The sequence below is a fragment of the Mobula birostris genome, chromosome 15, assembly GCF_030028105.1.
Source record: "Mobula birostris isolate sMobBir1 chromosome 15, sMobBir1.hap1, whole genome shotgun sequence".
Classification (NCBI taxonomy): Eukaryota; Metazoa; Chordata; class Chondrichthyes; order Myliobatiformes; family Myliobatidae; genus Mobula; species Mobula birostris.
Genome location: NC_092384.1, coordinates 24,960,430 through 24,976,684, shown reverse-complemented (window position 1 = coordinate 24,976,684; position 16,255 = coordinate 24,960,430). Strand labels below are relative to the sequence as shown.

At 40.4% G+C, this 16,255-nt stretch overlaps 1 protein-coding gene and 1 long non-coding RNA gene across 3 annotated transcripts in view; one reads left to right on the top strand and one right to left on the bottom strand.

The window, feature by feature from the left end:
* The window catches only part of LOC140210487 (uncharacterized), a 143,951-nt gene that overhangs the window by 42,439 nt on the left and 85,257 nt on the right, over window positions 1-16,255 (bottom strand). The window lies entirely within an intron of this gene.
* Window positions 1-16,255, top strand: part of slc12a3 (solute carrier family 12 member 3) — a 72,436-nt gene that overhangs the window by 14,990 nt on the left and 41,191 nt on the right. For both annotated transcript variants that reach the window (XM_072279473.1, XM_072279471.1), the window contains exons 7-11: window positions 3,196-3,307; window positions 5,302-5,432; window positions 6,923-7,007; window positions 11,856-12,010; window positions 13,756-13,863. In XM_072279473.1, the coding sequence (XP_072135574.1) occupies window positions 3,196-3,307; window positions 5,302-5,432; window positions 6,923-7,007; window positions 11,856-12,010; window positions 13,756-13,863 (591 nt within the window). The remainder of the gene's footprint in view (window positions 1-3,195; window positions 3,308-5,301; window positions 5,433-6,922; window positions 7,008-11,855; window positions 12,011-13,755; window positions 13,864-16,255) is intronic.

The window sequence follows — 16,255 nt, the reverse complement described above, 5'->3', positions numbered from 1 at the left end:
ACTCACCATCTCTACGTAAAAAAAAACAAAAAAAACTTACCCCTGACATCCCCTCTGTGCCTACTTCCAAGCACCTTAAAGCTATGCTGTCTCATGCTAGCCATTTCAGTCCTAGGAAAAAGCCTCTGACTATCCACACAATCAATGCCTCTCATTATCTTGTACACCTCTATCAGGTCACCTCTTATCCTCCATTGCTTCAAGGAGAAAAGGCCAAGTTCATTCAACCTATTCTCATTAGGCATGCTCCCCAATGCAGGCAACATCCTTGTAAATCTCCTCTGCACCCTTTCTATGGTCTCCACGTCCTTCCTGTAGTGAAACGACCAGAATTGAGCACAGTACCCCAAGTGGGGTCTGACTAGGGTCCTATATAGCTGCAATATTACCTCTCGGCTCTTAAAGTCAATCCCACTATTGATGAAGGCCAGTGCTCCGTATGCCTTCTTAACCACAGAGTCAACCTGTGTAGCTGCTTTAAGTGTCCTATGGACTCAGACTCCAAGGTCCCTCTGATCCTCCACACTGCCAAGAGTCTTGCCATTAATGCTATATTCTGCAATCATATTTGACTTACCAAAATGAACCACCTCACACTTATCTGGGTTGAACTCCATCTGCCACTTCTCAGCCCAGTTTTGCATCCTATCAATGTCCCGCTGTAACCTCTGACAGCCTTCCACATTATCCACAACACCCCAACCTTTGTGTCATCAGCAAATTTACTAACCCATCCCTCCACTTCCTCATCCAGGTCATTTATAAAAATCACAAGGAGTAGGGGGTCCCAGAATAGATCCCTGAGACACATCACTGGTCACTGGCCTCCATGCAGAATATGACCCGTCTACAAACACTCTTTGCCTTCTGAGGGCAAACCAGTTCTGGATCCATAAAGCAGTGTCCCCTTGGATCCCATGGCTCCTTACTTTCTCAATAAGCCTTGCATGGGGTACCTTATCAAATGCCTTGCTAAAATCCATATAGGCTACATCTACTGCTCTATCTTCATCAATGTGTTCAGTCACATCCTCAAAAAATTCAATCAGGATCATAAGGCAGGACCTGCCGTTGACAAAGCTATGCTGACTATTCCTAATTATATTATACCTCTCCAAATGTTCATAAATCCTGCCTCTCAGGATCTTCTCCATCAACTTATCCTCTGGAACCTCTCCTGTCCTCATTGATAATGATGCAAAGATCATCACCAGAGGCTCAGCAATCTCCTCCCTCACTTCCCACAGTAGCCTAGGGTACATCCCGTCCGATCCTGGTGACTAATCTAACTTGATGCTTTCCAAAAGCTCCAGCACATCCTCTTCCTTAATATCTACATGCTCAAGCTTTTCAGTCCGCTGTAATTCATCCCTACAATCACCAAGATCCTTTTCCATAGTGAATACTGAATCAAAGTATTCATTAAGAACCTCTGCTGTCTCCTCTGGTTCCATGCATACTTTTCCACTGCCACACTTGATTGGTCTTATTCTCTCACGTCTTATCCTCTTGCTCTTCACATACTTGTAGAATGCCTTCGGGTTTTCCTTAGTCCTATCCGCCAAGGCCTTCTCATGGCCCCTTCGGCTCTCCTAATTTCATTCTTAAGCTCCTTCCTGCTAGCCTTATAATTTTCTAGATCTCTATCATTACCTAGTTTTTTGAACCTTTTGTAAGCTCTTCTTTTCTTCTGGACTACTTTTACAATAGCCTTTGTACACCATGGTTCCTGTACCCTACCATGCTTTCCCTGTCTCATTGGAACGTATCTAAGCAGAACCCCACACAAATATCCCTTGAACATTTGCCACATTTCTTCCGTACATTTCCCTGAGAACATCTGTTTCCAATTTATGCTTTCAAGTTCCTCCCTGATAGCCTCATATTTCCCCTTACTCCAATTGAGTGTTTCTCTAACTTGTCTGTTCCTATCCCTCTCCAATGCTATGGTAAAGGAGATAGAATTGTGATCACTATTTCCAAAATGCTCTCCCTCTGAGAGACCTGTATTTGAGTTTTTGAGAAGTTTCAATCAGAGTAGACCAATAGATGCATTGCATTTAGTCTTTCAGAAGCCATTCAACGAGATATCTCACAAAAGGTTAAGTCATAGTTTGGAACCTGTCGTATTGGATGTCAGCATGGATGGAGGTTTGGCTCACAGGTGGGAAATAGCTGGTGGGGAAAAGGAGTCACTTTCAGGATGATAAACAATAACTAGTGTGGTTCTAGGGGGAATCACTGGTGGGGCCACAGCTGTTTAGAATATATATTGATTGCACATAGGAAGGAACTAAAAAGAAGCAAATATGCAGACAACAGAAAATAAGTGCAAAAGGGAGCTGCAAGGAGGATACACAGTTTACAGAGAGAGATTGATACAACATTGGACAAAAAAAACTGGTGAATGGAATATGGAACAAATGTGAAATTGTTAATTTTGGAAAAATAAAGGAACAGTATTTAATAGAAGAACTGCAAAAAGCTGCAGCATAAAGAAATTAGTGGGTCTTTGTGCACAACACACAGAAAGGCAATGCATGACTGCAGCAGGCAAAGAGTTGGCTTTTAGTTCAAGAGGATTGGAATATAAAAGTAGGGAAGCTTCTAACTGCAACTATGCAAGAGTGAGACACATCTACGGCCCTTCAAGCAATTTTGGTCCCCTTATTTGAGGAAAAAATTGGAAGTAATTCAGGGAGGATCCTGGGAATTGAAGTTTTAGACTCAGCTACCCTGAGAAAGAGACTGTGACAATCTATTTCATCTGTGCCCTTTATGATAGTATAAACCTCTCTAAGGTCCCTTGGGGAATAAGCCCCTGCCTATCCAGTCTCTCCTTGCAACTCAAATGTTATTTTAAAAATACTTTTATTCAGGTTGCTAGATAGAGTTTCATGCTGAAGCAATAAATCTCATCCAGGGAGGGAAAGCAAGGGATAATGTAGCAAGGTTTGATGGTTCCACATAATGGCCTCTTCTTAGCTTTTAAGCAACAGAATGAGGATTGGGTATTTAACAGCTGTCACCAAATGAAAGGGCTATTTATTTTGTCAAAACCCGATGTTCTGTGTACTCACAAATGGTGGTGAGCAGTGTGCTGCAAAAGGAATACAAGTGAACAGGAGCAAAATTAAATCACACCTTAATTTTTTTATTACACAGCAAACCCTCCTCTATTTTTCCTCCTGATAGGCACAAGTTGGCTTCTTCTTTGTGATCCTCGTGTCCCTTGCAAATTACATTGTGGGGACAATTATCCCACCGTCAGTGGAGAAACAGGCCAAAGGCTTCTTCAGTTATCGAGGTTCGTAGGATGGTTGGTGAGGTGGCTTATTTTTAAACTATGTTTTATGATTGCAAAATCACAGTCAATTATTTCCTCTAAATTTAAGTATGGCCAACTTATTAAGCAGCCTTTTAACATGATATTTTAGTACTTGATGTTACCTGTAGCTCTAGACCTCCCGTCTGCTCATTGTTTTTCATTATATCTGGTGGTTAGAGTCATAGCTACAGAACACTACAGCAGAGAAACAGGCCCTTTGGTCCATTTAGTCTATGCTGAACTGTTAATCTGCCTAGTCCCATCAACCTGCACCCAGACCATAGCCCTTCATACCCATTATGTACCTATCCAAATTCCACTTAAACGTTGAAATAGAACCTTCATCCACAACTTGTGCGGGCAGCTCACCATCCTCTGAACGAAGAAGTCTCCCTTCGTGTTTCTCTTAAACAATTCACCTTTCACCCTTAACCCATGACCTCTAGTTCTTGTCTCATCCAAATTCAGTGGAAAAAGCTTGCCATCATAAACCTTATCTATACCCCTTATAATTTTGTATACAGTCCATCTATGAAATCTCCACTCGTTCTCCTTGACTCCTGTGAATTAATATTTTTGACAATGTTTGTTTATGCTTATGAACAATAGTGGAAATTGGGGAATATACTCAAATACAGCAAAATTAAATGAACCCTTCAATTAAGTTAATGCCTTCAGGAGAGCACAGGGAAATGTAATTTGAGATGCATGACCCAGACATTGTGGGGGTAGGGTATGCTGTGCAACTTTAAGAGTTTAGAATTCAGTTTTCCAATACAGCACCAGAGTGCTTTAATGAATTTAACTTTCAAATCTGTAGTTTTAAATGTATTCTTCTCTGTTCACTGAGTGCAGTGGGTAAAATAAGTGATTTCAGATTGAAGCTGTCTTCCTCAGTGTCAGCAGCCCAGTTTTGATCCTAACCGCAGTGCTGTATGTGCAGAGTTAGCACATTCTCCCCCATGACCACGTGAGTTTCTTCAGGGATACTCTGATTTCCACCCACGTGCCAAATATTTGCTGATGGTAAATTGCCCCTAGTGTAGATAATTGGCAATCAAGAGCAGATGAAGGACACCAAGAGAGGAGATGTAAGGGTAAATGGAAATAGGAGGGGTGGGCGGACTGCTTTTTTGAGAGAGGGCACAAATGGTGGTGGTGGCATCCGTTAGTCTCGTGAGACCTTGGATCTGCGCCTGCAAAGTCTAAAGTGTCCCCTCCAGGGCGCAGGCCTGGGCAAGGTTGTATGGAAGACCGGCAGTTGCCCATGCAGCAAGTCTCCCCTCTCCACGACACCGATGCTGTCCAAGGGAAGGGCAAGGACCGATACAGCTTGGCACCAGTGTTGTCGCAGGAGTTGTCAGAACGAGGTTGAAGGCAATATTGGACTGCCTTAGGGACTCCAGCTCCGGATTTGTCCTCAGGATTTACTCCCGTAGCCTTTCCCATGAGTGGGTATGGCCGCAAGGCAGTGGAGGTTTGAAATCAGAGTTTTCCCTCTCTTAGATGGACTGCCTTCCCAGGCTGACGAGCTCCATCTACCCGAAGCACTTCTCCTGTCAGTAGAAACTGTTCCGCCGGGCTTAGAGGCTAAACCACATGAGAAGGCCAGGAGTTGGACTTGGTTGTCAGAGGCTATTTGAGGCGCATGCCGTGAGGAGCACTTTTAGGTAGTGGGGGCGTGTCCCCATTGCCACTCCTCGACTTGACAACCTTGGAACCACAAATGGTAATAAGTAAGCTTGTTATTTGGATGGTTCTGCTGCTAAAATCCACTCTTTGAATAGCTTATTATATTGCTCTCATCTTGGTAACTCCAAACTATTGCAAGCAATTTTGCAGTTTTTTAGCGTTTTACAATTGGTAGCAGTATCCAGTATGGCATTCATCAGAAAACAAAATGAATTTGATTTTCCATTAAAATATGTGGTGAATGAATTGGTTCAACCCTTGACGCTGATTTTGCTTTGCAGGTGATATTTTTGCCCAAAACTTTTTGCCCAACTGGCGAGGTAAGGATGCATCATTCTTTGGCATGTTTTCCATTTTCTTCCCCTCTGCGACTGGGATCCTGGCAGGTGCAAACATCTCCGGTGACTTGAAGGTAATTCAAAATATTATGGCTTAATACAGAGGAATGGTTTCCTCAAGTCTCAATGATGTGCAGTTGATGTGAACATAATGCTCCCTTTTGTAATTTTTGTAAAGCTCGTTTTCTTGTTTTTTATCAGGAGAATATATCAGTGGCCTCAAGGGAAATTCTGGTTTTATGTTCTTCATGTTGTATTGGTAGCATTTTATAACAACTATGTGTTTGCTTTAAGATTTTGTGCATTGACTTTTGACCGTTCAGATTTGTTTGTGTAAATGTAGTAGAGTTCACCAGTGAGTTACTAATTCAGGAGGTGTGAGCAAAAAATAATGAAAAATATGGACACTATTGAATGTTATGAATGTGCAGGTTTAGTTGTGATTTATTATGAGAACAGCCATTTAATGCTTAGCCCAAAGTTTTTTTTTTCTTAAATTAAGCAGAAGCAAAACGCCTAGTTTGCCCAAGCAATAATAATGACTGAAACACACCCCTGAACTGAGCCAAATATAAAAATCAATCTACTTCAATTCCTCATTGTTCTTACGGCTGGAAGGAAATGATTAGTTTCAGGGTAAAACTGATAAATTATTTTTGAAAAACATTTTTCAGGCCTTTCTGCTTTGGAAGGGATCGTAGTTAAAGGATGCCTGTGTAGAATGAATATAATCTATTGAGAAAGCAACACAAGACAGGATGAATTGAGCTAAACAAAGCTGGACCTGTTTATAGAGACAACAGTCATTTTAAGTGTGATAGAACCAACCTGCAAATGATTTTTCAGTCTACATTATTTCATTTGAATTCACTTACCAAACTTGAAGCCAAGTAGAAGGTTAATTGTGAAATTGTCATTACTTGAGATCTGAACTGACCTTGAACCAACCAGCAGTTCAAATACATTCAGGTCATCTTCGAAACGCAAGAAAGTGAATTCAAGTTCTTGATACCTATTGGAACCCAAGTCAATCAAATACAACCAGGTTGTGTGGGTTTAATTCTTAAAAACAGAAGATATTTCACAGCAGTTTTGAGCAATTAGTTAAGCAACCATGGTTGCTAGTTAATATTATCTAATGTTCTTATTTTAAATGCAACACTCCATCAGTCTTCAAATGTGTTCTATCCGTTAACCAAATTTGTCTTTCATCTGCACAAGTTCTCTAAACCCATTTTCAGTGCCATTTGTCTAAATCAGGAGTAGTAACAATAATTTATAATGGGACACTCAAACTCCACTCTTATTATTACTATCTATACTTGGTACTAATGTGTAGGAAATTTTTAATTAAATTATGATTGACAATTCAAAGTGAATACTTACAGAATGTATTATATATGTTCTTACTGAGCTATCTTTAAATGTGGACAAAAATGGAATTTCAAAGATAAAAATACTGGGTTATTGGTGATACAGAAATAAGTCAATGGTCTATTCTGCCTGTAGTCATTTGTCTCCCAATGTGTCACTTAGCCTTATTCCCATTACACTTCTCTCATAGGATCCTGCTGTAGCCATCCCCAAGGGAACCTTGTTTGCCATTTTTTGGACAGCACTTTCCTACCTCATAATTTCTGTCACTATTGGTAAGTTATATCGGACAGTTTTTTATTTACCATTTATCACATTGCTATACAGTGCCTAAGCTTGCTTTTGATATTAAAATACGTATATGCTATTTACCCTCCTTAATTTAAAGCTGATTAGTACAAATGATCCAGTCCCATTTTTTTAAAGTTGCTTATATTGTTTGACTTAATTATTGATTACTAATTATTAACTTAATTAAGATAAGTGTGAAGTGGTTCATTATGGTAGGTCAAATACGATGACAGAATATAGTATTAATGGTAAGACTCTTGGCAGTGTGGAGGATCAGAGGAATTTTGGGGTCCAAATCCATAGGACACTCAAAGCTGCTGCACAGGTTGACTCTATGGTTAAGAAGGCATACGGTGCATTGGCCTTCATCAATCGTGGGATTGAGTTCAAGAGCCAAGAGGTAATGTTACAGCTATATAGGACCCTGGTCAGATGTCACTTGGAGTACTGTGCTCAGTTCTGGCTGACTCACCACAGGAAGGATGTGGAAACCATAGAAAGGGTGCAGAGGAGATTTACAAGACTGTTGCATAGACATACTTTATTGATCCCGAGGGAAATTGAGTTTCGTTACAGCTACACCAACCAAGAATAGAGCATAAATATAGCAATACAAAAACCACAAACAATCAAACAACAATATGCAAACTATGCCAGATGGAATTAAGTCCAGGACCAGCCTATTGGCTCAGGGTGTCTGACCCTCCACAGGAGGAGCTGCAAAGTTCGATGGCCACAGGCAGGATCAACCTCCCATGACGCCCAGTGTTGTATCTCGGTAGAATATGGCCGGAGTCCAACAGCAAAAAGTTCAATATCCGGGCTACAAACACGTTCCTTGATTGTAATATGACCAGGATTGCACCATCCATTGTTAACCAGAACAGCAAGCCCTCAACTCCTTTACGCTTACCGCTCTCAGTGCACTTCCGGTCAGCCGAACGGTCTGGAAGCCCTCCATGGAAAGGTTTTGGTCGAGTATGTCCACGTGCAGCCACGCTTCAGTAAAACACATATCACTACACTCCCGAAATGTTCTCTGACTCCTGGCTCGTGCTGTCAACTCGTCCATTTTATTACCCACCGAACTCCTCTTCTCCATAAGTCTCTGTTGTCTCAACCCGGCCCTCTTTCCTCGCCTTTTTGATCCCCCTCTGCATCCTCTGTGTGCTTTCCTCCAGGTTTCAGCCGGGGTGTCCGCCACTCTGTTCGCTAAACCGGCCAGCATAAGCGCAATCAGCTGGTCCCTGGAATAAACAATGCGACCATACTGCTGCCCCGCTAATGAGACGTGTCCGAATGTAGCCATTTCCAGCGCTAAAAACCCAAATAAAACTCTCTCCACCAGCATGTTAGGGTGCAGCTTCAATGTGTTACCGTGGAAAAAAAATACAACAAATAACGTAAGTTAAAAAAGTATGAATTGGGGAACATGCCGTATGAGAATAGGTTGAGTGAAATCGGCCTTTTCTCCTTGGGGTGACGGAGGATGAGAGGTGTACAAGAAAATGAGAGGTATTGATCATGTGGATAGTCAGGGGCTCTTTCCCGGGGCTGAAATGGCTAGCACGAGAGGGCACAGTTTTAAGGTGCTTGGAAGATGGTACAGAGGAGATGTCAGGGATAAGTTTTTTTACACGGAGAGTGGTGAGTGTGTGGAATGGGCTGCTAGTGACGGTGGTGGAGGCAGATACGATAGGGTCTTTTAAGAGACTCCTGGATAGGTACATGGAGCTTTGAAAAATAGAGGGCTATGTGTAACCATAGGTAATTTCTAAGGTAAGGACATGTTTGGCACAGCATTGTGGGCCGAAGGGCCTGTATTGTGCTGTAGGGCTTTTATGTTTCTAACTTAATTTGAAGTTAACTTAATTACTGATAACTATTCTAGCATAAAAATTTTGAATTATTGATTGTAGACTCTTGCATTGCTGCTTATTGAGTGTTTTTCTAGCACAGATAAAATAGCAAACAGCACCTTTGGTAGGTGGAACTTCCATTTATACGGCGTCTCTCAGTAACTTTCCCAACACACCCCACAATGAATTCAGTTCATGTTGTGGAATTCTTGTTAGCTGAGCATAAATAACAATTATTTTACAAATGTATTTCCCTAATGACAATAAGATAAATGAGTAATTCATCTGTTTTAGCTGAGGCATGACATTGGCAGGACACTGGGACTGAATGCAAATAGTGCAGAAGAAAATATTTTCCATCTGAATGAACAGATGGCACTTCACTTTAGTCAAAGTTGGCACCTTCAACATTCAGATTACACTTGAGTGTCCTTGACATGCTGAACAAGTACCTCTTTAGTAACTGAATTAGAAAATTCAGTGAGGTCAGTAATGGCCATTACAGTGGTTGATGCTAAACCCTACATTTTTCTTGTTCTGTTGTTCTGAAATATGTGCCTGCTCTGCCTCAAAATTCTAGGAGATGATCATGGTTCGAATGGCTTTCCTGTTCCACAGCATATCCTCATCTTTCCAGCTAAGGACAATGCAGTTGTGAATTTGATTGAGGTTCCTTGCTGCCAAAATATGGAACTTCGACTGGAATACAGTGGGATCTTTGTTCATTGATTATTGGTTGGCGTATGGTCTTTTTAAACTGAACAGGAAAGGCTGTTGCGGGATGAAATCGTGGACGATTTTGTTTCATACAATGAATGCTGTCTGCCGTACTGTCCTTTAGTTCACCTCTGTTCTTGGCTCTTAGCAGAGTGGGCTCAGAGGTGTTTGGGCTATTGATATCTTTTGACAGCACTGAGGTATCAAGCTGTGTCATGGCTATCACTGTGTTTCTGCACTGCCTCTTTCCACACACAGTGTGTTCTTTAGGTCATGTGTTATGTCTGATCTTGACCTTCTCTTGTTGGGTGGTGAAGTTTCTAGTCCAAGATCACTTTGCAGTTGTGGTTAATCTTCACTTGGATCTCCAGGTCACTGTTATCAAACCAATTCTGGTAGAGTGCCCAAGAGTCTTCTCAAAGATGTTAATCATGATGGAATTCCAGGGCAACCCAGCAACTGTGGACATTCCATGGGTCTGTTTGGTTTGAGTTACAAGGTTGTCAGTGAGGACCTTGTTACATTCAACATTGATTTTCTTGCAACAATGTTTTTGCTTTTATTATGAATTGGGTTAGTTCAGCAGTCATCAGCACCTGGTTCTAGACAACCAGTCAATTCTGCATCTATTGTGTCAAACTTCTCCACCTCAACCCCCTAAGAATTTTGTTTGTTTCATCGACATTCCTTTTCATTCTTCTAAGGTTCAAGGTAGTGTCTGGTCTGCTTAATCTCTCCTGTTTTCCCAGAAATCAATCTGTTGAATACTTTATGCACTCCCTCTATCACAGATGCATCTTGTCTTCAGTAGGAAGAGCAGACTCATATATAATCTAAGGACAATTGCAACTGCTTTCTATACAATTCAAGCAAACAATCTCTTCCCCCCTCTCCACCCCACCCCTATACTCAAACCCTCGTATAATTGTATTGTTCCCTTAATAAGCTGCTGAACCAGCATATTAGCTTTAAGTGTTTGCTGTAGAAGTTTATCCAAGAACTTCTGGCAGCCTGCCCCACTGATCAGCCCCTCCCCCAAATAATAAATGTCCACAAGGACACCTTGATAAAACATGGACCATCTCATGTAGCCTACTTTACTAATTCATGTTTTTGTATATCTCAAGAATGCCTCTTAATGAAAGTAATTTTACAGTGGCCTTATGTGTCCCAGCACAACCTTGGTTGTCTGAGGAAGATCATTGTAAAATGACTCTGACTTCAGTGTATTTATAGGTCTATTTGAGTTTACACTGATTTTTCAGCCATTTTGTTTCATGGGAATTATACTTTCCTTGTTCCTTGCTTTGAGTTTCTTTCCTATAAATAGAGATTGTGTGTAGATTTGACCAGGGGTACAAACATCTGATAGCCAATCCACGATCATCATATGATACAGACACACAAAGGTTGTAAAAGCTTATGTTTGTAAAGCCCTGGGGAAAGGTGAGAAGAATCAGTGGAACATGCATCAAGCCAGTGTGTGACAGTATGATGCTGGGCCAACCAAGTCTTTGCTTTAGAGATCTGATCTTTTCTAAGCTTCTGTTGTTGAGCACATGTATAAGTGGCTGTTTTGCAGGAAAGCAGCATCCATCATCAGGGACCCCCACCACCCAGGTCATGCTCTCTTCTCATTGCTGCCATCAGGAAGAAGGTACAGGAGCCTCAGGACCTGCACCACCAGGTTCAGGAATAGTTATTACTCCTCAACCATCAGGGTCTTGAACCAGAGGGGATAACTTCTCTCAACTTCATATGACTCATCATTGAAATGTTTCCACAACCAATGGATTCACTTTCAAGAACTCTTCATCTCATGTTTCCTGTTTATTGCTTACTTATTATTACGATTATTTCTTTTTTTTCTCTTTGTGTTTGCACAGTTTGGTGTCTTCTGCTACTGATTGTCCACCCTGTTGGTGTGGTCTTTCATTGATTCTATTATGGTTATTGGATTTATTGAGTACTTTCCCAAGGGAGTGAATCTCAGGGTTGTATATAGTGAATATATGTACCTTGATAATAAATTTAATTTGAACTTTGATTCTGCTCATGAGATTCTCTCACATATATGATGACAAAGTAAGAATTGTGGTTTCAAGGGAATATCCTCCACCTTACAGCCCTGCATCCCTTCAAATAAGATTTCCCCTGAGTCCATCATTAAACCTGCAGTCTTTTGTTCAGGATGTGACATTGATCAGTGAATACATTTAAGTATCTTAAAACAACTCCATTTGTCCTTTGTTTTAGGATCTTGTGTGGTACTTGATGCTTCTGGTAATGTGAATGACACCATAGCTACTGGGTCAATGGATTGTGAAGGCATTGCCTGTCGCTATGGATGGAACTTCACTGACTGCATACAGACTGGTACTTGTCAATATGGGCTCATTAACAACTACCAGGTAAAATTAATTCAGCAAAGCATTTACATTTGTATTTGCTTAAACCTATTTTTTGCTTTAAAATGTGAAACATGCAAAGTGTGACAGTCTATTTAAATTCCACACATCGAGAGTGGAAGGGTGTGCATGGGATCTTCATTCCCATATATTCAAAGTACATTTATTATCAAAGTATGTATGCAGTATACAACCCTGGTTTCGGCTTCCCATAGACAGCCATGAAACCTGTTCAACGAAAACATCGAACCCCCAACATGCAAAGAAAAAGAACATTGTGCAAACGGCAAAAAACAAGCAAATAGTGATTATCCCAGCCAAAAATCCTTGCGGCTTCTCTCAGGTGATAAGACTTAGGAGCAGAATTCAGCCCATTGAGTCTACTCTGCAAGACTACTTAACCTTTTGATTAATTAACCATTTGAAACTGTTGCAGTTCCCATGTTGAAAGCACTTTCTTAGAGCAACTAGATAAAGAGTTCCAGAACTTTGACCTAATGAAACAGTAAAACTTTCTAAGACAGCTATATATGTCTTGAAGGGAACCTTTCAATGCATTTGTTGCCCTCGTCTTTCAAGATGTAAAGGACTTCAATTCAGAAGGTGTTGTGAAAGTCATAGTATGTTTTATTGATGATAACAAAGCAGCCACAATATACCTGTGGTGGAGTGCGATTCTATTTCTGATGGGGAGCATGCCAACCAGGCAGGTAACACGTTCCATCCGAGTCCCGTTGAGAGGTCTTGGCCGGAAACATCAACTCTTTTGTTCCCTTTCTGTGAATGCTTCCTAACCTGCTGAGTTCTTCCAGCATTTTGTGTGTGTTACTCTGGATTTCCGATATCTGCAGAATCCCTTGTGTTTAGGAAGGAAAACGGATCCACAGAAAGCAAAGGCAGGGAAGACCTCACCAGTCATAATGAGCAGATTGATAATTGGTGGGTAGTGTAGTGGTTAGTGCAATGCTATGACAGCCTGTTCCAAGCACTACCACTCTTCTATGTATAACCATATAACAATTACAGGACGGAAACAGGCCATCTCGGCCCTTCTAGTCCATGCCGTATGTATAAAAAAAAACAACAAAACTTGCCCCATCTAACAAAGCCATCAAATCTTCCCTAAAGTGTGCTGACCAGAACCGGGTGTAATAATCCATTACTGATCAAATTAATGTTTTATAAAAGTTCCTCATGACTTGTTAGTAGTAGTCGTAGTAGTAGTCATCATGCTTTATTGATCCTGGGGGAAATTGGTTAGACTTCCTTGCTCTTTGCCTCTTTTATCAAGCTTGTATGCATTTTTAACCATTTTCTTTATCTATCCTGTCTTTTCCAAAGAATAGGCACATATGCTCCCAAATCTGTTCCTGTACTCCTTGTACAATTATGTCCTCCTCTTCCTATTGGCTTTTTCTGCTTCATACAAATATATAATTCATTTTGGTGAACTCATTGCATTGAGTTGAATAGCATCGACAGAATGTAATCTCTCTCTCTGTAAGCACTGTAGTGTCAACAATGTTTTCCTTCACTTTTTAAGGATGAGATATGAGCAACAGGATATGAGATATAATTGACTTGATGGAATTATCCCTCTCTTCTGGACATCTACAAGTTCTCCACTCTTAGTGTTATGCTGGGGTCATTCGTCTATCCTGTTTAACATTAACGACAATGTTCATGACCATTAACATAATTTCCGTAACTGTTAAAATATCAGTCTTTTCTCTTTTTTATTTATTAAGACTATGAGCATGGTGTCTGGATTTGCACCGTTGATTACCGCTGGGATCTTTGGAGCTACTCTGTCTTCAGCTCTTGCTTGCCTTGTGTCTGCACCCAAAGTCTTCCAGGTACTACGCATTTTGTTAATGCCATTGTTAACAGCACTCTGGTACATCCCAGAAATGTTCAAAGATGATTGGTTAAAGTTAACTTTTGAACATTAAGCTTCACCTACAATTGATTGAAATCTATTTTATTTACTTTGCCTGAATGCCCTTTCTCAAGTAATTTTTCAGTGTTCCATATATTCAATCAACTCCTTGCTGGCATAGGTTGCCCTTTTTGTCTGAGGTTTCTTCATCAGTGATGCAAGGGAAAACAGTTTTCCCTACACAATGCTCCTTATAGACATTTAAAATCCATGTACCTGTCCCAAGTACCTTTTAAATGTTAATGTATCTGCCCCAACCACTTGCTCTGGCAGCTCATTGGTATTAAATCTCTCCCCTTCTTAATTTAAACCAGTGCCTTCTGGTCCTTGAATCCCCAACCCTGGGAAAAAGACTTGCACATTGACCCTATGTCCCACATGATTTTGTCCACCTCTATAAGATTATCCCTCATTCTTCTACATTCCATGAAAATAGCACAACCTCTCTCCTTAACTCCGTCCTTCAAGTCTTAGCAACATCCTCGTACATCTACTCCCTATTCCTTCCACGTTAATATTATTTTTCAAAAGGTAGGTTGATCAAAGCTGAAGATAATATTTCAACTGCAGCCTTGCCTTGTACAAGTGCAGCATATACTCCAACCTCTATACTCGATGCTCTGACTAATGAAGGTCAGTGTGCTGAAAGCTGCCTTCACCTCTACGTTTCCCTGTGATGCCACTTCCAGGAATCCTAGATCACCCAATGTTACAACACTCCTCAGGGTCCTATCATTCCCTGTTACCCTTATATATTTTCTCAAAATGCAATCCCTTCTACTCAGCTAGATTAGCTAATGAAGGCAATCATCACATGTACTTCATAACCTTTCTTGCCTACGTTGCTACCCTCATGGATTTTTGAATGCTGAGGCCTCTCTGATTCTCAATACTCCCAAGAGCCCTACCATTCACTGTGTGTATTGTACTTTTCTTCGTCCTCTGAAAATGCATCACCTCACAGTTGTCATGATTTAAATCTACCTGCCAATGCTCTGCCCATCATATCACCACTATCATCCTGTAGTTTGTATCACTATCAAAATCATTTCCCATCTTGCATTCTCAAACTTGCTGACATTTGCTAACATTTCCCTGCAATATCCTTGTCATATGGTGCAAGTTCTCATTTTTATTTTGCACCAGACAATAATTTTTATTTTAATTAGGGGGAAAACACTATTTATAGGGATATTGGTTCACAGAAATAAATGGTGGAATTAGAATGAAGGAAAATTGAGGCTAAAGTTTATTTGGGACAGGTACATGGTGATAGAGAAACGACAGCCTGATTTACTCCCTGCCCAATTTTCCTTGCTATCAGTAAATAAAATTGGGCAGACTATAAAATAGCCTGTTCCCAAACAGGTATTCTGTGATTGCTCCTGAAACCAATGGTAAGTCAAAGTAAATTTCTTATCAAAGTACGTAGATGTCACTATTTGGTACCTTGAGATTCATCTTCATGCTGACATTTACAGGAAAATAAAGAAATACAATAGAATTTATGAAAATTATACACGAATAAAAGCTGACGAACAATCAAAATGTGAAAGATGTGCAAATAAAAAATAAATAAATAAGACAGAGAACTTGCGTTGTAGAGCCCTTGAAAATGAGTTCATAGGTTGTAGAAATAGTTCATAGTAGAGGCGAGTGAATTTATCCACACTGGTTCAGAAACCTGATGGTTGTAGGATATGAACTGTTCCCTAACCTGTTGGTGTGGGACCTAAGACTCCTGTATCTTGTGCTCAGTGTTAGTAGCGAGAAGAAAGCATGGCCTGCATGGCTTGGGCCTTTGATGGTGGATGCTGCTTTCCAGCATGCTCCCTATTTTAACACTGTGAGCAGCTGTTTTACATGGTTTGTTTAAAAGCATACATGCATAGACTGGAAGGGATACTTCATTAATAACAGATGCAGTGCCATAGTGAGGTAACTTCTGGTAGACAATGAGCATAATATCCTACAACAGGGTTTTAAGCCTATTCCCCTCCCCTCTGCCCCCACATAATTTTATAAGCTGCAAGCAAACTCGAGAATATTGAAAAAATTGCTTTTTTTTTACATTTAAAAATAATACACAGTTTTAGACTAAATTGTTTTGAGGGTTGAGTTAATGTTAATAAGCAGGTTTTTTCATATTGATCTTTTGAGATTTTAATCTGTTAATTCACTATATATTAATGAACGTGAAAAATTCTTGTCCAAACAGTGGATTCTGGTTAATTGGGACATATTGGGACCAGAACGTTTTGGCCCAAATAAGTGGATGCCCAACTTAGCCAAAGTTTTATTAAAATGTA